The 20,640-nt window shown below is 36.0% G+C and overlaps 2 protein-coding genes across 2 annotated transcripts; both read right to left on the minus strand.

Annotated features, from left to right (window-relative positions):
* Positions 1 to 1,023: 1,023 nt before the first annotated feature.
* Positions 1,024 to 4,111, minus strand: LOC103431579 (L-ascorbate oxidase homolog). The gene is made up of 9 exons (XM_029091672.2): positions 3,957 to 4,111; positions 3,629 to 3,812; positions 3,421 to 3,530; positions 3,061 to 3,331; positions 2,755 to 2,854; positions 2,323 to 2,668; positions 1,756 to 2,121; positions 1,576 to 1,657; positions 1,024 to 1,468 (listed from the first exon to the last, which is right to left on the minus strand). Exons 2-9 carry the CDS (start codon positions 3,773 to 3,775, stop codon positions 1,271 to 1,273), a joined length of 1,620 nt encoding a protein of 539 aa, XP_028947505.1. The 5' UTR covers positions 3,776 to 3,812; positions 3,957 to 4,111; the 3' UTR covers positions 1,024 to 1,270.
* Positions 4,112 to 15,266: 11,155 nt separating this feature from the next.
* Positions 15,267 to 18,455, minus strand: LOC103401290 (L-ascorbate oxidase homolog). The gene is made up of 8 exons (XM_008340003.4): positions 18,163 to 18,455; positions 17,945 to 18,054; positions 17,194 to 17,464; positions 16,991 to 17,087; positions 16,526 to 16,871; positions 16,067 to 16,432; positions 15,905 to 15,983; positions 15,267 to 15,825 (listed from the first exon to the last, which is right to left on the minus strand). The coding sequence occupies exons 1-8, from the start codon at positions 18,313 to 18,315 to the stop codon at positions 15,622 to 15,624; spliced, it is 1,626 nt and encodes a 541-aa protein (XP_008338225.3). The 5' UTR covers positions 18,316 to 18,455; the 3' UTR covers positions 15,267 to 15,621.
* Positions 18,456 to 20,640: the final 2,185 nt, after the last annotated feature.

Below are 20,640 nucleotides of genomic sequence, written 5' to 3' on the forward strand. Positions count from 1 at the left end.
TTGCATGCACAGGATATGAGATGATGACGTAAAATGTATATGTAAAAATAATTTCTCACATTTGTATCAAAATAAAAATAAAAAATTTCTTGCCATGGAAAATCCCCCAGTACTTATGGCGATAAAGCATTACATAAAACAATAATGATAATAATTTCTTGCATTTTTTTTTCTAATTAAGACTTGACTTCAGGTGGTGAGAGCTGGATATGTATCACGTTAATTTTATGTTAATGCATTAGTAGGATGCTTTGTTTGCAATTCCTCTCTCGGTTTTTGCATTCTTCTTTAATGCATTAAGTGGCGAGTTTCTCTTCAACTCCGGCAATGACTGAACTAGATGGTATTGCTATCAAAGAAGAAAAAGTGAACATTCAATCCCCCCAGTAATACCGAGGTCGGTTCACTTGCGTTGAGCAATTGGAGCGTAGATTGTTTTTCATAGCGGGTTCAAATTCAAACAAACGAAAACAGTCACCCTAAAAAATTAGTTAGCGGGGGCTCCAACAATGAAAATTATTTGTTGGTGGGCTAGTACCATTGTAATTTTGTAGGAGCTGAATTGTTCTTGGTTATAAGAAGTTTTTGACAGAGTTTGATCAGTTATCATTTTATATTTTTATTATTGGTCAGTCGCAGGTAGTTTGAACTTGAACACCTGTGGACGGTAAGTCTGGAGCAGCTTTGTACTGAGTAGTGCTTTTTGTTTGGTTGGGTCTCTGAGTGCTTTTTGTTTGGTTCAGTTCGGTTTAGTTTTTATTAAAATCGAATCGAACCAAACGGGCCATCAATTTTTTATTTTTTACTTTTTTTTTTGTTGGACCATGAATCTAGGGTTAAATAGACGCAATTTGGACCGTGCTATGAAAATGCCTGTAAACATTTCCTTATGTTTCTGAGCAACCAAACAGAAGGATTATATCTTTTCCTTTTTAATTGCTACGGTGCTATCTTTTGGTTAACTGTGATGACTTATTCTATAGAAGCAGGAAAACAGAGAAGTAAACATTGTGCTGGGGAGTATAGAAGCACATAACATAATAGAAAATGAACATGTAAGAGAAATGAATCCTCTATGGGATGTGGTAGCAAGAAATCTAACACAATGACCCTTTGAAACATCTTATTTCCCTCAATCCTAAGCCTGTTTCCCCATTCTTTTTCGACAGTCACACCCTCGTAACTGAAACTTAAGAACTACCAAATTTAAAAAATAAAAATAATGAAAGAACATACGAGTTACATGATCAAAGAGTAAATAAGTTTGCTATCACTGCTGCTTGGCCTTGCCACAAAGCAAAGCGTTCAAAGGCATATCGTTCTCAGTATAAACGCTGTGTTCATTGTTCCAAACTCTGATGTATAATTGCTGCCCCAAATACCTCTTAGACCAGATTGCAGATCTTAAATTCCACATACCCTTGTTGTCCAAAGAGACTAGCACAGCAGTCCAACCAAGTGGATATACCTGTAAGTTGTGTACACCAATTAACGTTGATCAATATAGAACGATAAAATCTCAGAAAGTATGCATAAACTGGATGAGGTTAAACGGTACAAGTTCCTGTCAATTACCTGAACTGTGTGTCTCGGTACAGCATCGTCCAAATTGTAACGTCTCGTCATATTTAGTGTCCATTTAGCAGCAGAGCCATATCTGTGAAGGCGAACAAATATTATTAGACAAATTGTTAAAAAAATATGATGTCTAGGCAATAATTTGTTATACATATGACAATTGGTCATAGAGCTTACCCAACAACATAGGCGCTGTATCCATCCAGGTGCCAAGATTGAAGTTTAGGCTCGGTGTTCTGGAAGACAATTTCCACGAAATCATGAAGGGCAGTTCCTATGACAGAGGCGCCATATACTGCAGGGCCTGGAGTCGGTGTGTCCTGTATCGTGTTGAGGTTAAACACGCCGGAGATGTTAAACCAATCAGCGAGCTTCAATGGGGTCTCCGGATCAACATAGGAGACGTTGTTTACGGCATATCGAAGCATTCCATCAATCTTAGTAGCAGTATTGGCCAAAAGTAGTCTCCTGACAACTGGAATAGTTCCATAATGGAATGAGCCCTGTGGGTTAGGCCTGGCTGCATTTGCCGTCAAATTTAATCTTCAAGTACCAGAAAGGAAAAAAAGTTAATTCCAAATATAATTAGAAAATCATTAGACAATAATGCTAGGCTCACCAAATTTGATTGCCAAATTAGATACTCAAAAACTGTCACATCATTTGGTGAACAAACTTTATTCGCCAACTATATATATGCTTCTGAAAATGGAAATAGAAATGTCCCTAGGAAGTGATTGCTACCTGATTGTCCTGGCTTGCTTCATAGACCAGTGAATCTCATAGGTTGGACCAATTGGCAATGGTTTTGAAGCAGGGGTGTTAGAACCAGCGTAGCGGAGATATCCAGTGGTCGTGAGGACCGGCTTTGTGAATCGGGTGGAGGCAACGACGTAATAGTCCTTGACTGAACCGTATAGCGTGACCAAAACAGCCACGGATTGACCTGGATGAATGTCAAGTGATTCATACACCTCTTGCAAGGTATTAGCTCCTTCAACTTCAACGAGTGTCATTGTATGGTTCTGAATCCTGAAGTTAATTGAAGTTTCTATGCCCACATTTGAAACCTTGAACTTGTAGGTCTTTCCTGAAATAACCCAACAGAACTTTGATTACAAAATCTTCAAAAACAGATATGGTATACAAACACTTTTGAGAAGCGCTAATGCATACCCTTTTCGCCAGTAAAGACTGTATTTTCAGGAAGCCCGTTGATAAGAAGACCATCAGGAAGTGGAAGATTTTTGCCAGAGTCCAATATTTGCTGTAATTCCTGAAAAAATAAGAGCATTTATCAGAAAGTTATTCTTGTTATATGGTTTGTAACAATTACACTCCGAAACTTTATGTTGCCATGTAAATATGGACCACTAACATGTCATGCTATATCCAAAAAAGAACATTTCCCTACTGCTAGCATCGACGCCTAAGAAGGAGTAAACCAAGTGAGGAATATCTGTTACTTTATGAATTACATACCTTGTGGCCAGTCTTGTACCAGTCACCAACAAGCAGGGTAAACTCTCCGTCCGGAATAGGATACGGCACTGGAATGACCGACCTATTTGCAACATTGAAACCCCCAAAACCTCCAGCAGCTCTGTGCAGTTTAGTTGAAGGGAAGTAGGAGTAGGTTCCAATCTGATCTTTCGTTTGAAACTTGTATGTCCAGTTCGTGTTTGGAGGAATCGGGCATTGGGTTCCAAGCACTCCGTCTTGCCACGTGGTTTTTCGCTGTTGGATTCCGTTCCTGATTTCCCACAGCAAAAGAAATAAGTCCTATGACGAGCCATGCATTTTAAATCTACAACCATTACAACTGCCAATAAAAATACTCACCATGTAATGAGGAAAGGCTCATCCAACATGTTAATCACGTCCACGATTATGTTGTCATTTGTCACAGCTTCAATATTTGGCCCAGGAAATTGACCATTAATAAGGATACCCTGCATAATTAACCACAATTGCTACATTAATTAAGCAGAAGTCATACATACAGAATTATATAATAACATTATGTTCATGAAGGATCAAAACGCCAAACCTGTTGAGGAACACCCAACGGAGAAATGGTTCCATATGTTACAGTCCATGTATAATACAAATATGGATCTTCTGCGTTAATGATGCAGAAAGAACTCAAGCAAACAAAAATTCCGACGAAAAAATGCACGAAAGTGGTTGGCCTCATTGTGTCAGCTCCTATATGTAGTCCAAATTTCAGATTTCTGCACAAAAGAACAAGTTCAGGCAAAACATACTAACTAGTACATATTGGCAAAAACTACACATTCAAACTTACGGAGTATTTTGTACTAAAAAAAAAAAAAAAACTTAAGTATGTACGTAGATAGAAATTATGAAATACGTACTCGAATTATTGTCAGTCCTTCCCCAAGAGAGATGAGGAAGACTGAAATGAAGTGCAAGTGTAGTAAATACTCGTAGCTTTGTGGTTGAGCTCTGCAAGTTCAGAGATGGAAGGGATTATATATAAGTGGCAAGGGAAGGAAGCAGCCGTGAAGAGCCCAGAGGGGCAATGCCAACGTGGATATATGGATCTACGCGAAGACCGATGAAAAATCGAGGTTCATATGCGGCGCACTTCATGCACAAGCAGTCAGCTACCTGCATATGCTACTATTTCACAACTCATGGTTTTAGCTGACACATAATCGATGATTAATTATATTCATTATATGTGTATAGTACGTATATAGTGTAATACCTCTATGCAACCATTCATTTGATAGAGTTAATTATTTGGGAGGTTTCTATCGATTTGCTCCCGCACTTGTAAGTGCTATTTTCTACACTAAACTTTAGTTATCTCCATAAATTTTTACAAATAGCCAATTACCTCATTCCTCATCGTTAGATTATTGCATCCTAAATATCGTCCATATTTGTCACGTGAACAACGTTGGAGCTAATACAGAAGGTGAAAACTTCATTTTTTTAACACTAGAATGAGTTGCTACTATAAATAGGTCGATAGATCAGACCTGCACGATTTGAAGGGAAGTAGAATTGGTTTGCAAATGTGAATTTTAGTAAGAGCGAAAAGTCCTCATAGTCTCTTAAGTGGTTCATGAGATATACACGTGATGCATGGAAACTTAAAAAACTTAAGGTTACGGAGGGAGTTGACTATTTACAAATAGTTCATGAGTACATTAACTAAAATAAAATCATGATGAAAATTGGCCAAAACCTCATCGATTCGACTTGTGCTAATTACTAAACATATATATTTAATTTCTAAAATTATGCAAAAAAGGGACCAATGAAATGAATGAATGCAATGTTATTTTTTCAACTTTTTGCTAGTGATGAAAATGTGTTGTGTACGTGAGGGTGGTGGTGGTGGTTTGGACTTTGGACTCATGAATTCGTCGGTGGTGCGCGATGGCGGGAAGGAAAGAAGAGATCAAGCGGGAGCTGCGCAGCTTAGAACGGATCTATATTAATTGCTTACTTTTGGGATGATTATAATTATAATCTTAGATTTCTTTGCCTGACTGGTCTTTGTGGAGTTGAATTAAGTGAGTCTTAGATCTCTCACTCAGAAACCCCACATGATGATGAAAACAAGCAGAAAACCAAAGACCATGGAAGGGCAGAATGGTCAGTTTCCACCATTGTCATCTGTTTCTTCACAGATCACAAGTCTCTGGCTTCTCATTTCCCGCCTTGTTGGCCGTTGACAGTTGAGCCAGGTGCAACCGTGCAAGTTGAGCTTCATTTTAAAACCAATCAACACATTCCTGTTAGACGTTTTTAACTGAGACTCTCGTGCTAATATGTGGTATTACTAATTTATTCATGTTATAACATGTGAGTTTAATTATTATTTATTAATATTACATCATAGATCTATAATATATCAATTATGTCAATAATTTATTTTATATAACGTGAATTAGTAACATTGCGTAATCGTCAGATTGTTCTTGAAAGGTGAGAACAGGGCAACTCATTTGAAATTTAGTTGATTGTGCCATTCTCATCTTCAAGAACAAATAGACCTAAAGCTAATAAATATGTCCGAGGTGGTATGGAGTGGATGTAGCGAGAAAAGTACAAGATACAAACACTGCTGGTGGAAGCTTCATCTTACTGAGACTATGTATGGTTTATTGATCAAACATATGTTTCTTACTTCAAAAAATACAAGTCAGCAATAGCAGAAAATACGCGTATAAGAATGCTCTTTTCTTTGTGCCTCAAAATAAATAAATAAAGTGAAGATCCAACACACAATGATAACTTACGACATTGAGAAGTATATATTTATGACATTATTGGTTGTATTCTATCTATAGTGTACAACGATCCTACACATGAATAATGCTAGCTACCCTTTGTTTTGTTTAATTTAAATCCAGAGTCAATTAACCACATTATTAATGCAAGTGTGAACACCCTCCATCGTACATATGGTATACAGTCAATGAAAGCTTTTTTGATGGGCAAGTCAACTTTTAGAGTAGAACTGGCAATGGATCCCAAGGAGAGATCTCATAGGGAAAACAAGATCGTCCAGTATTTGTTAAATAATGAGTTTTGGGGCCAGGTATTAAATTACACATGTCACATGGAATCGAATTCAATTCCAACACTCGTGAAGTTCAATTCTCATCATGTGGCCAATCCAGAATACGGGTTATATCTAGTTGGTGTTAAGCTTTTTTTCATAACCAATTAGTATTAAGTCTCTCTCTCTCTTGGTGGCGGCAAAGCAGTTTAAGACCCCTCACATTGATAAGGTTATTAACCTATGAAACTATGAAGAACTAAAGGAAACAATGGAAGCAGAGGGATTGACAAGCAAGAAAGATGACGAGAGAGCTTTGTATAATTCGAAGAACAGCTATTACAATATGCAGTAAATGGTTCTCACAACAACCTTTTGTAGTAACTGATCTCTATTACAAAATAACTCAATTACCATTTCTAACAACTTTATACTAACTAACTCAATTCATTTAACTACTTAACCAATGATACAATGCCACATGGCTCAATCACATGATGTACATATGGTTATTACTCCCCCCTTAAATGAAGCTAAGCTACTGAAGATGAGTTTGTTGCAGAATTCAACCCCAATCCGTCTTCTGCAATGTTTGAGAAAAATTGGACTATGTAGTCCTTTTGTGAACACATCTGCTACTTGACCATCTGTTGGAATGTAGTGAACCATAAGATCTCCTTTTTGAACATTTTCACGCACGAAATGATAGTCGAGATGTTTTATTTTGGAGTGAAAAACAGGATTTGAACTCACTGCCAAAGCTGATAAATTGTCACAATATAAAGAAGGTGGTAGTGATATGTGTTGATGAATGTCCTTGAACACTAAACGGATCTAAAAGACATCAGTTGCACAGTGAGCTAAGGCTTTGTATTCAGCCTTTGTTGAACTTCTAGACATAGTGGACTGCTTCTTTGACTGCCATGAGATTGGATTTGCTCCTAAATATACAACAAAACCTATAATTGATCTTCTGGTGTTAATGTCAGCTGCCTAATTCGAGTCTGAGTAAGCAGTGAGATTGAAATCCTTGCTCATTATATACTGTAGACCATACTCAATAGTACCTTGTATATATCTCAAGATTCTCTTTACCAAAAACATATGTACATTAGTTGGTTGTGTTATGAATTGAAAAACCATTTTCACTGAATGAGCAATATCAGGCCTAGTGAAGGTTAAATATTGGAGAGTCCCAACTATGCTTCTACAATGACTAGGATCAGATAACAAGGTTCATTCTCCAGCAAGAATCTAAGTATGAGGCTTAGATGGTGTTAATGTAGACTTACAACTGTCCATACTTGCTTCCCTTAACAGGTCTTTGGCATATTTAGTCTGAGTCATAAACAAATAGTCATCTTCTTTATATTGTATATGTAATCCCAACAGAACTAGAAGCACCCCTTGTTTCAAAGAGAGGATGACGGGTTATTCACATTTCATTTGATGGTCAGAGGTGAATTGAAAACTAAGCAGTGGTAATTCTAAGGATTCCCCCCCTGGGAAAAATAGAGATGTCTGGAAATCCTGGCTATTCTTAGCATGATATTGGGGAATCTCATTGCTATTACTCAAACAAGCATGAAAGTATGCTTGGGTATTCGTCCATAGGTCAAATTGGACCATACACACAAGCAAGATCATCAATTACGGCTTGTATTTTCATTGAGTTTATGAGTTATATCATCAACATAAAGTAATAGAAAAATTATATCTCCATCATCTACTTTTACAAAGAGACTAGTGTCTGAGAGGGGATTTAAAACCAATAGCTAGAAGATAACTTGTGAATTTAGAGTTCACACTTTAGGAGCTTGTTTCAAACCATAAAGTGATTTGACCAACCTACAAACATGATCAGGACATGTAGCATCCACAAAACCTTGTGGTAGTTTCATATAAACCTCTTCTTCTAGGTCTCCATGGAGAAAAACATTCTTAATGTCAAGCTGCCTCAATTGCCAACTGAATTGAGCAGCCAAAGTTAGGATGATTCTCATAGTAGTATGCCTAACCATTGGACTGAATGTCTCTAAGTAATCCAAGCCTTGCTCTTGACTATATCCTTGTGCAACCAACCTAGCTTGAAATCTTATTATAGTGCCATCTGGATTTTTCTTTACCTTGTACACCCATTTACTTTCAATGACTGATTGATTTGATGGTGGTGGAACTAATACCCAGGTTCCTTGAGTTTTAATGCATTGAATTCCTCCTGCATGGAAAATTTCCATTCTGGTTTACTTGATGCAAATTTAAATGTTTACCTCACTGTCTATTATGTCAACTAAAAATGAAAACCCTCCAGAGAAATGCTCACTGAGTTTGCTAGAGCTATCATCAGTATAGAAATCTTCAAGTTGTAAAGAAGACAACTAAGGTAATGAAGCAAGATATCCAACATAACCCATTCTTGTAATGGCACTAGTTTGTAATTTGGTTTGAATACAATTTTGATTTACAACTATTGTGACTGAATCATTGTTACTAGGAGATGAGGTAAAAAGAATAATTACCTATAATTGTGCAGGCTTAATGACATGAAGCAAACGAGTATTGGTGAAGATGAAAGAGTATTTGATGTCCCAGATCCCTAAAATTCTAACTCTATTGACATACTACCTTCTGATTGATGCAATAAAGTACAGTTATTCATCCCATTAGTCTCAGATATCACTTGATTATCATCACTTACTAGAGAAAATATTGTTATGGTAGAATGAGATAGTGAACTCTGTGACCTTGCATGTCTTTCATTTTGCTGTCTATTTGAAACTGGTATAGGTATGATGACAGGTAAAGATCTTTGTTCATCATGTCTAAGTGTCATCCCATTACTTCCATAGCTTACTATTTTTGCAAGAAACAAATATTCATCAAAACACACATGTCTAAATATGATAAATTTCTTGGTTTGTATATTACAGCAGATAACCCCGTTATTGCATTGTGAATATCCCAAAAAGACACACATTACTGATCTTGGTTGTAATTTGTTCACATTGTATCGTTTTAACCATAGGAAAACAACTGAACCAAAGATCATTAGTGACATTATATCAGGTGCCTTCTTATATAGAGTCAAATAAGGTGAACTGAAAGACAAGCTTTTGCAAGACATCCTGTTTATCAATAGCACTGAATGAGCACATGCAAAATACCATAACTCAAAGGGCAAACTAGCAGCAGTAAGAAGAGTGATTGCAGTTTCCAAAATGTGCTTATGTTTCCTTTCTACAACTCCATTATGTTAAGGAGTGTAAGGACAAGATATTAACTGCAAGATACCTTTATCAACAATAAAAGAAGTAAAATACTTGCTTGTATATTCACCCCTCCATCTGTTTGTAAAGACTTGATTGATGTACCAAATTGGGTAAGAATAAATTTGTAGAACTTGACAAATATTGTAAACACATCACATTTATTGCTCATAGGAAAAATCCAAACATATCTTATGTATTCATCCATAAATGTTACATAGTATCTATATCCCTCTAGAGATTTTACGGGTGATGGACCCCAAATATCAATGTACACTTTTTCAAAAGGAAATGTACATCTATCAGTTCTAACTGGAAAGGGAGTCCTAGACATCTTGCCTTGAATGCAAGAAATACAAACACCATGCGTATTATCTGATTGAACTAAAATATTATATTGTTTCAACATTGAAGCCATTATATCATGAGCTGGATGTCCTAGCCTTTAATGCTCGACATTATTCTTCACTACTTTACCCAAATATGCTGCTAGATCCTTTGTAATGAACTGTGAACCTCTTGTATTTGTAACCACAAGGATCTGGAATAACTCTTCAGGCTACCCTTTCCTTAACTCTTCATGCCTACTCTTTCCTTGGTACACTATCTTCCTTGTCTTCTTGTCCTGCACAAACAATTCAGATTCATCACATATAAACCAGCTTTTGTTGTTAGCACACAAATGTTTCACAAAGAGTAAACTTCTAGCAATGTTAGGTACATGTAGAACTTTATTAAGAATTAGGGAGTGTGTAGGAGTATGAAGTTTATTAAGAAAGTTGAAGTTCCACAATAAAACCAATTGGTAATATGGAGAGTAACCCAACCTCTTATAAGCCTATGTAAGGTCCCTCATAGTGTGGCGAATTTTCAAGTCTAAAATTTGGACAACACAACGGAATGACATGGAACGCGTGTAGCCGTTTGGCTTCACATGTGAGATAACCTGCCCTGATATCATATTAACCTATGAAACTATGAACAACTAAAAGAAACAATGGAAGTAGAGGCATTGACAAGAAAGAAAGATGAAGAGAAAAGCTTTGTATATTTTGAAGAACAGATATTACAATATGTAGTAAATGATTCACAACAACTTTTCGTAGTAACTGATCTCTATTACAAAATGACTCAATTACCCTTTTCTAACGACTTTACACTAACTAACTCAATCCATTTAACTATTTAACCAATGATACAATGCAACATGGCTCAATCACATGATGTACATTTGGTTATTAAAGGTTAATATAAAGTTTCCTCCAAGGCGACCATTCTAACGACTAACTACAATACTTAGAAACAATTAATAGGATTACCATTTGACATTTAAATATGGTTCTTGAATGTCATTGCAATATCAGACCATCTGATAGTAATTGTATTAAGTTTTTCTAAGTATCGTAACCAAATTATGATCAAGTGAATCTAAATTATTTTATGGAACAATATACTTACATTAAGAGGTGAGGAAAAAAATTAGTTTCGAACTCGCTATTTGACCTAAGACTTCTAACTTACAAGTAAAAAAGTACCACAAGACCATAGTTCTAAGTTTTTTTATTTTTTATTTTTTATTTATTTTTATGTTTGTCAATATCCATAGTTCTAATAGTGTATTTGTTTGGGCTTATTAAGTTTCATTGGACTGGACTAGACTACTTATTAGTGTAATCCAGTAGGCACAGGGATTAAGTTTAGAACCCCCAATTATCACAGGATTGCTAAGCTCGTCTTCTTGCTCCCATGTCCTGCTCGTCCTCGTCTTGCTCCTCATCTGGTAAATTCTAAATCCGACGATCTATGTCTTTGATTTTGTTTTGTAGATTGTGAAATTATAATTGGAGTCTGATCAATTTTGTTGTTTCGGGTTTGAAATCTATGAAAATTTTGAATTTTTAGCATAAAGATTGTCAATTTTTTTGGATAATTTTAGTTTTCTTGAATTTAATGGTTTTGAGCACATTAACAGCATCATTTCCTTTCACTATATAGTATATACTCGTGGCACAAGAGAAGTACGAAGGATTGTTTAGGTCCTTGTCAATGTTTGTTCTCTCAGCTAACGCAGCTGCATATACTTGGTGGTGAGGATTTACTTTTACGAGGTATTTCGTTATCTCATTTCTTTCAAAGTGGTGGTGTTACTAGGTTTGCCAAATCTGCATGGATGAAGCCATTAGTTGCAGCATGATTATAGTTTGTCTAAGCTTAATTATGATATCCAGTTCATTTGATCCAAATAGCAGTTCTTTTGTTATATATCATGAGTTCTTCTGTATTGAAATTGGAGCTGGCTTATCACCCTAGATAGAGTTGCCACTTTAATTTAAGAGAAGGCAAATATGGAGAGGCTCATTAGCATTCCTATATTTTGTGAGACGGGAATTGCTGTTGTGTTAAATTTGGGGAATTTTGGATGCCATACACTTAGTTTTGGGACTCAATTCAGCTCATAACAACAAGACTTCTGAAGACATCCTCTAACAACATTTGTGGAGCCATAGTGTGTGTTTGCTTCTTATTGTAACATTTGCTTGTGGAATATGTTATATATGTTCTATAAATGGCTTTTAGTGTAATATTTATATTGTATTTATTTTCAAGTAGGCCTTGAGTTTCAAGCATTGGATGTAATTTTATCAATTGATACAATTTTTTACTGTGTGGTATTCCACATTATTTTGGTATTAGATTTCTATAGTTAAAAAATACGATTCATTTTTCACTGATTTATATTATCATGCTTATTAGTCCGATACTGCACCAAATGTTTCACTAATTTAGTTCAACTTAATCCTTAAAGTTAGTCCAGTTCGAAAGTCCGGTGCAACAAACGTACAGTTAAGTGTAACTTTGAATTTAAATAACATGCTTTTAAAAGAAAACAAATTGGATTATACTTACTAAGCCCACCATACATGCAATACTGGATTACAATACCCATTTGTAAACCATCATCTAGCCCATGTGTAGCCCAACTGTCTTATTCGGGCCATAGGATCTGCAAAAGTTATTGGCACACCTTTGGATGATTCACTAAGCTCCTCTGATAGGACACAATTTTTATTTTTTATTTTTTATTTTTTATTTTTAACAAACAATATTACCTACATTAAGGAGTGATAATGTGGTTCAAATTCACATTTGGTGAGAATCGAACATAAGATCTCTCACTTACAAGTGAAGAGGCTCACTTACAAATGAAGAGGTATATCACTAAACCGTAGTACTAAGTGACTACACAATTTCCTTTTTAATTACAACAGTCATAATCAATTAGGCTATGTTTGGATAAGAGATTGGGACAAGTTATAACTTGGCCTCAGTCCCTTAGAATTTGGAAATTCTTTATCAAAATATACGATTTCCCATTCCTTCCTTGCCGAGCCGCCTCTCTTCGCCATTCGAAGTACTACCTCTGCGTTCCCTTTCTATAACATACCCCGGCACCCTCCTTTCCAATCACTAAGAAAAAATCAATACCAATCTATCCAAAGCCCTATCTAAGTAAAGTTTCGTCTGTTATTTTTCGGCCCAGGGGGAGTTTGCTCGACCCATTCCCTAGTCTCCCTCACTTCTCAAGTAGTTATGGAACGGACGTATGTCCTTCAATGAAAGAATAGATTGATATGATATCAATAATATGTCAATGTGATTGGTGCCAAAAAAAAAAAAAATAAGTCAACATATTATTAATGTATTTTTTAGAATATTGATGCACTCATTTTTTAATAAAGAACAGATGCTTAAAGAAATTTTGTCAAATAGATGGTTTAATAATGCTCATCATGTTCATGATTCATGACCATCTTACTTATCAGGTTCCATGTGCTAATCATAATTAAAAAGGATTTAATGTGACAGATGATTAGTTTTCCTTTTTGAACAATATATATAACAGATCATTAGTCGGTGCATCATAGTTAAAAGTGTTGAGTGAAAATGAACTTGCAAGGCAAGAAAGAGAAGTAAAGTGTAGAAATTAGAATTTGATCGGATTTTCATATATTTTGAAATTTGAATGTAATCAATTAGGATTTTAAAAGACTAAGAAATCATGATGTAGTCAAATTAAGATTTAAGAGGATTTTAAAAGTACAACCAAATCCACTAGTAGTCGATTAGGATTTTTAAAAAGTTCACACATGTCTAGGTGTAGTGAAAATGCCAAATATTTGCTAGAATTTAATATGTGAGGAATTTTGATGAATTTGAGGTGAGTGGTATACTAAATACCAAATGCCCCAAGCAATCCACCCTTCACCCCTAGGGTTTCATTTCAAGACCAGAAAATTCCCTCTGCACAAGAGGAACATTCTTCCGCCAATTTTAACCCTGCCTGAGACCCAGTGACCATAAATTCCTATATCCACCCCTCCATTTTTGCATGAAGATATTGCCAAATCCTGAAGAGATACAAAATTCTAACCACTCGGTAGGCTTGATAATTTAGGACAATTGTGAATAACAATTAGAGAGAGATGGGAGGCCCTGTGTAATTGTAATTGTGATTGAAATGGACGTTACTTTATGGCAACCCTCTGTAATCAATTTCTTAAGAGAGACGAGGTGGGACAAATTTTGCTCAAGGGAGAAAGCCCGGCACTTGTGCTGCCTTTTGCAGTTGTGAAAGAACGCAGCAAGTATCTGCTAATGCACCGGTGTTTCTTATTTTCTCGTATCACCAACTGACAATCATGGGTTCCACAATACAGATCATCAAGCGCAACATCCGAATCTGGCTATCATCAATGATAGATTGGATGCTCGTTGATCTTTCTCCTGCAACCCCTTGTGTCCTCAGCGACTTAAAAATGGAAATCTAGCATTTAGAGAAGACAACAGTCTTGCAAATACAAACAAAAAATATCATATTGTGTATGTCATATCAAGCAACCAAACGCAGAAAGTACCTCATGCTTTGAAGTCACAAAATTTGTATTAAACCTACTGCTGCATTGTGATCCTTGTAACTGAATCTTATGGGACAATTTCGGTCTTCGAGGACTAAGACCTTTTCTTACAGTTTGAATCTAAGGAATCAGTGCTGAAGTAAATAGCATTAAAAATCTTATGGTTTGTTAAGTTCGTTAGTCATATTCATGTCTCTGATTATCTGAGACTTGCAGATATTGCTTTAGTGCTGCAAGCAGCTTGGACACCACAATAAGAAGACTTGCTCAGCACTCTTTTGATTAATCAATCATGTCTATCGTTTTTTTTTATATCGTTTTCACCTTGGGTATTGTTTGGCCTTGGATGCGCCTCGCACAACTCCTCCTGTGTGTACGGTGAAAGTGATGATTAGCTTGAAAGATGCCTCATGCCTCTGCGGGGCCTGTGATTAGGCTCCCAGACTATCTATCAGAACCAGATGAATGTTGAGCGTCAGAACTAGATGAATGCTGAGTGTACCAGTATTGGCCAAGTGGTGATTTCACACTTAACCCTATCCTTATCCCTAAAAATGTGTTTTTGCCTTCTGCAAAACCATTTGCTAATGACCGCTATGCCTGCCCAGTTGCATAGGTTTGCCACCCAGTTTTGCCACGTCATTCAATATCTTGACTTCTAGGCTGAGCTTCCGTCTTTAGCCTTCTTTGCCTTGACGGTCTAGTGCTCTCCGGGGGTTTTCCGTGTGATTGGGTTACGTTTTAGGCCCAATGTCCAATTTGGGTTCATACAGGTATGTTTTAAACTGTGACATATATCCACTCTTTCATTATGTAAGCTCATTTAGTATCCAACAATTGTCAAAAGTGAATCATGTTTTTACTTGGAGCAATGTGCACATATGCACCAACCCATAGAAATGCTAAAAAAATCCATGAAAACTCTAAAAATCCTAACAAATCCATCAAAGAAGTCCATACAAATTCATAGAAATCCATACAGAATTGTAAGTCTATTAATTTTTTTAAAAATCTATCACTTAAAAAAAGTCCATTAAAAATCCTCTCAAATCCAAATTGACTACACCCCCTAAATTCTATATATCGAGAGAAATTATATAGCTGTAGCATACAATAATATTTTGTAAAAACGCAGACGAAAATTCATCTAAATTCAGAATTATACAACTAAGGGAAAAGAAACATCAAATTTGAATCTTCTCTTTTGCTTTCTTTGCTGCAATCTGTCTTCCCTTTAGCCAAACCTTCATTGTCGATGCAATTTTCCACTCCACATTCATGACTCAAGAAAACAGACTCTGAAGAGTCGAAGGTCGCCCTATGCGTTTCGTCCTAGAGCTTTTCCACACAGCAGTGCATTTGAAGGAATGTTGTATTCGTTATAAAGGCTTTGGACTGGATCCCAAACCCTGAGATAGAACTGTTGGCCAAGATACTGCCTTTCCCATATAGCAGACCTCAAGTTCCACATTCCTTGGTTGTCAAGTGACACCAAAATAGTTGTCCAAGAGTTTGGATACACCTTCAAAAGGAAAAAAGAGTAAATTATCTAACGAAAAGTCGAAATAAGCATGTACTAATCAGTAACAGCCTTTATTTACCTGAGCAGTATGTCGAGTAAGAGCATCGACGAGATTGTAGGTTCTCCTCTTGGCTGGCGTCCATGGTCCGGAACCATAACTGCATTTGTTCAAACAATAAAGATTATAGTCTACCCATTTATCTCGTAAGAATTTAAGCACAAGAAAGCACATTGGACATACCCAACAACCCAGAAATCATATCCATCTAAATGCATTGATTGGACGCTGTTTTCGTTGTTTTGGAAAACAATTTCGATGAAGTCGTGGTGTGAGACTGGCATGACAGGGGTACCGACGAATGCAGAGCCATCTGAGGGAACGGTTTGGATGGAATCTAGGCTGAAGACTCCAGGGATGTTGAAGTAATCAGCAAGCTTTAGAGGGGTATCGGGGTTAACATAAGAGACCCTGTTGAATGCATACCGCTGCTTTCCATTTATCAATGCTGCTGAATTGGCTAACACAATTGTCTTTGTTGGTGTGACATGGCCGTAATGGAATGAGCCCTGAGGATTAGGCCTGGCTGCATTTGCTGTCAGATTCCACCTGTAAAAAAAACAATGTTCAAAAGGGTCAAATTAAATCATTATAATCGTACAAATCTAATGCCCATTATGATTGAATTTTGCATATTTGTACCTGAAAGTTCTGGCTTGCTTCATAGACCAGTGTATTTGATAAGTAGGACCGGCAGGAACAGGTCCAGAAACGGAGGTGTGCGAGTTTGTATAGCGTATCACTGAAGTAGCTGTAAGAACACGCCTAGTGAATCGTGTGGATGCAACGATGTAGTAATCCTTTGGAGCCTGATTTAAGGTTACTAGGACAGAGATTGACTGGCCAACATGTATGTCAAGAGAGTCGTAAATATTCTGAATTGGGTGAGATCCTTCGCATTCAACTAACTTCAGTTTGTGGTCCTCAATCCTGAAGTTTAATGAGGTTGACAAGCCAACATTTGAGATCCTAAACATATATGTTTTTCCTGAAATCATAATACGAAAAACATAGTTCAACATTAATCATTTGAGTAAATGGTTAAACTGGTTCCCCAGAGAACTAAGAATAGTTCAAGTATTTGAGGAACCAATGATCGAGAGTTACCTTGGTCACCACTGAAAGTGTTACTAGTATGGCCATTTATAAGAACACCGGAAGGAAAAGGAAGAGATTTTCCAGAGTCCAAAGATTGCTGTAATGCCTACAAAAATCAAAACAAAATGAAAACATAACTGCATTAACATACAAATTCTTTTACCTAACACTTTCAAAGTGCATGTAGAATGGCAGTCGTATGTTTTTCTTACCTTGTGGCTGGTATTGTACCAGTCGCCGGCAAGCAAAGTGAAATCTCCATCAGGGATTGGATAAGGGACTGGGATTCGAGGTCTTGCGTAAACATTGATCCCTCCAAACCCTCCAGCAGCTTTGTGAAATTGAGTTGATGGGAAATATGTGAATGAACCTATCTGATCCTTGGTCTGAAACTTGTAGGTGTAGTTTGAGTTCGGCAGGATGGGACAATTGGTTCCCAAAACCCCATCTTGCCAAGAGTTCTTCCTCTGTTTAATCCCATTCCTAGTTGTGAACAAAGAAACTTTCTTATTATGCAGATATCATCAGAATGAATGCCACAGCCAAATATTCAGACATTGAACAAAAGAACAGAAATGAAGAGCTAATCTCGCCTAATCCTAAACAAAGAAGTACGTAATTGTTTCGTTTGATGGCACGCAATGTAGGGGAAAATACTCAACAAGATTTTCAAGCTCAGATTTCTCATTAATTAAAATCTGAAACAAATTTCTCCACTTCAGTAAGCCTAATGCAGCAATTTGGCTCAAGTTTTTACAATTGCCCTTCTAATTTCTTTGAAGCTTAACCTAAATTAAATGGAAAAATATTGCTCCTAAGGGGCAGTAGCCATTTTTTTATCAGATATTGAACCAACATTCTTCAGAAAATGAAAGTTCTTTAATCTAAAAACAATAGAAAGCAGTTATAAATATAAAAATAAAAATAGAAAAGGACAAGAGGTTAATTGGAGGATGAACTCACCAGGTTAAGAGAAAAGGTTGGTCCAGCTTGTTAATAAGGTTGAGAATAATGTTGTCATTGGTGACAACATCTAGTGTAGGGCCAGGAAATTGGCCATTGATGAGAATTACCTTCAAATATCCAAAACCAAAAAAATAAAAAATAAAAAAAAATAAAGAAAAAACCCGAAATCTCAAAAAATAGAACTGAGATTGCAAAATTTGCAAAAACCCACAAACCTGTTGAGGGACACCAAGAGGAGAAAGAGTCCCATAAGTCACAGTCCAAGTGTAGAACTTATATGGGTCTTCTGCTTTCACCACAGAAGAATTCAGAAACACTGCCAAAACCCCACAAACCAAGTGGAGCAAGAAGCCTGCTTTTTGCTTCATTTGCCCTCTCCCTGCAAAATGCTCCCCCAAAACCACAGATTTGAGTTTTGTTCAATTTATTTATTTCCGTTTTTGTTTGGATGGCATTGGATTGAGTAGTTAGTGGTGATACCCCTTTATAGCAGCAGCGCGGGAAAAAGTGCTCACTAGATATGTCCTTTCACTTCACTTTTATTTTTTTTTAAGATGAATGTTATTCATACCATATTTTTATATCAATTTTAGGTGACATCTGATGTGAACATACACATCATTTAAAAAAATTGCAAAACCTAAGGAAATGAAAGAGAAAGACTCCTCGTATACCACAATCATCATTTAATTAACCAGTTTTTCTTAATTATTAGTTTATTAAATAATGAACTAAATTTAAAAATCTGATTAATTCAAATGATGTTAATGTCCACATCAAATGCCACATAATATGGTATAGAATGTGGTACAAAAACATATTATGAATAACATTACTTTGTTTTTAAACGAGAAAATTCCACATTGCCTCTAGATTTTGGTTTAATTAGAGTTTTAGTTTATGAACTAAAAGGTTATAGGTATCGACTATTGAACTTGTGACAATGTGGAGTAACCAACTTTTTAGGCAATACTATTAGAATTTTCATTAGAGCTTTAGGATTTAAAAGGATAAGTAATGTGCCGAATTTCTAACATAGTTATTCCAAAATTATTATTGTTCGTATTTTGACAAATTCAAAGATCAATTTGCACAAATTTTCTGTCTAAAGACCAAAGTTACAATTAAACTAAAATGCTCTAATTAATTGTTATATTAACAAAACTGCTTTTTCAAAAAATAAAGTCCGGTTTGGTGAAAAGAAATAAATAAATAAAGTCTGGTTTTATAATTGTGTGAAGCCATCAATGTTCTGGTATTGGGCGCAAAGACGCGTTTTCGAGTGATGATAATTCTCGTTTGCTTAGAACAAAAGCCAAGTTTAAACCCATCATTCAAGAACTAAAGTGAAACAGCGTGACACACTTTCTTCATAAACCCGCCTCTAATTGCGCCTTTGATGTTGCAATTATGTTACTTTTCTCCTTTCGGTCTTTTTTTTTTTTTTTTTTTTTTTTTTTTTCTAGGGTTTTGTTTTCTCATAAATATTGAACATTAAAGTTTAGGGTTTGCTCTTTCAAAAGAAAACACGTTAGGGTTTTCTCATAAGTATTGGATAATGATAGGTGGTATATTCATGATTCCACCCCTTCTATATGAAAGAACAATTTGCTTAGCTAAGTAAATGTAACCCACTTGTTTCTTATGAAAGTTTTTGTAGTTTTGTTGAGAATGCAATGAGATCGTTGATTGGTGTCACATGCAGCTCATATTGTTTTCTGTCATTTTTTCTCAATTTTCCAATAATTCTGCAACTTTGGGAATGGCTGTGGCCGCTAAGTCTGTAACAGAAACATATATATAATTGCAGCATAAAAAATAAACCTTTAGGGTTAATTATCCACTAGCCAATTATAGTCAAGCTCGGACCATAGTACTCTGCTAATATGGGCGTGTACTGATTGTAGCATTATAATGTATAATATATGACATGCATTAGCTGATCAGACAATGTACCAAGTGATGTGTTAATTACCATTACAATAATCGATCGATGTGCTTAACAGTTAGATTAAATTGATCTTGCAGTATTTATATACTGATATATGCTGTTAAAAAGTATGAGCATTATTTTGTCTCTATGGAACATACAATGAGTTGACAGACAATTTATATATAAGAGGCAGCTAGATGTACTTGTCATCCCAGTACCATTCAAATTTTTCATGGGACTTGTCCTCTTCCCTTTGCTTTTTCCAACATGTTATATATAATTGGGTTTAATTAGCATGTGCATGACATACTTGAATAATGCCGAGTCCAGCTCATAATTAGGGTTAAATTAAGGTAACTTGGTTCAGTTTAACGATGGATTGACTAAGGCCATGAATGAACAATTCAAATACAAGATTAGAAGCTGGATCAATCATAACAGGACCTTTCCAGGTCTTGTTGAAGCATATGCCCCGTATATATCGGCAACTTCGTGAAGTTCCATTCCCTATTGCTTATTGGGCTGCATATACATGTGGTACAATTACTAACTGCATCCAGACTTTTTATATAGTTTCATATTGTTTACATTGTATAAAAATTTAAAACTAGCTTAATTATAATGCAGTGTACAATATAATGAAGTTATGTGCATGCTCATGCACAAGATTTTATCCCACTGGCTCTCTTGCAAACTCTCAAAATGTTTAGACTATAAATTTGGCTAAGTCAACTGATCCCCTGTGGGAAAGCAACGAATT

This window comes from Malus domestica, chromosome 02, assembly GCF_042453785.1.
Source record: "Malus domestica chromosome 02, GDT2T_hap1".
NCBI classification, from domain to species: Eukaryota; Viridiplantae; Streptophyta; class Magnoliopsida; order Rosales; family Rosaceae; genus Malus; species Malus domestica.

Coding starts and splice junctions, on each gene's coding strand:
- LOC103401290 (XM_008340003.4), bottom strand. CDS start 18,315: ATGAAGCAAAAAGCAGGCTTCTTGCTCCACTTGGTTTGTGGGGTTTTG. Junction 18,055..18,162: donor CTCTTGGTGTCCCTCAACAG/GTTTGTGGGTTT, acceptor GGATATTTGAAG/GTAATTCTCATCAATGGCCA. Junction 17,465..17,944: donor CAACCTTTTCTCTTAACCTG/GTGAGTTCATCC, acceptor GTTCACAACTAG/GAATGGGATTAAACAGAGGA.
- LOC103431579 (XM_029091672.2), bottom strand. CDS start 3,775: ATGAGGCCAACCACTTTCGTGCATTTTTTCGTCGGAATTTTTGTTTGC. Junction 3,531..3,628: donor CGTTGGGTGTTCCTCAACAG/GTTTGGCGTTTT, acceptor TTAATTATGCAG/GGTATCCTTATTAATGGTCA. Junction 1,469..1,575: donor TACCGAGACACACAGTTCAG/GTAATTGACAGG, acceptor CACAACTTACAG/GTATATCCACTTGGTTGGAC.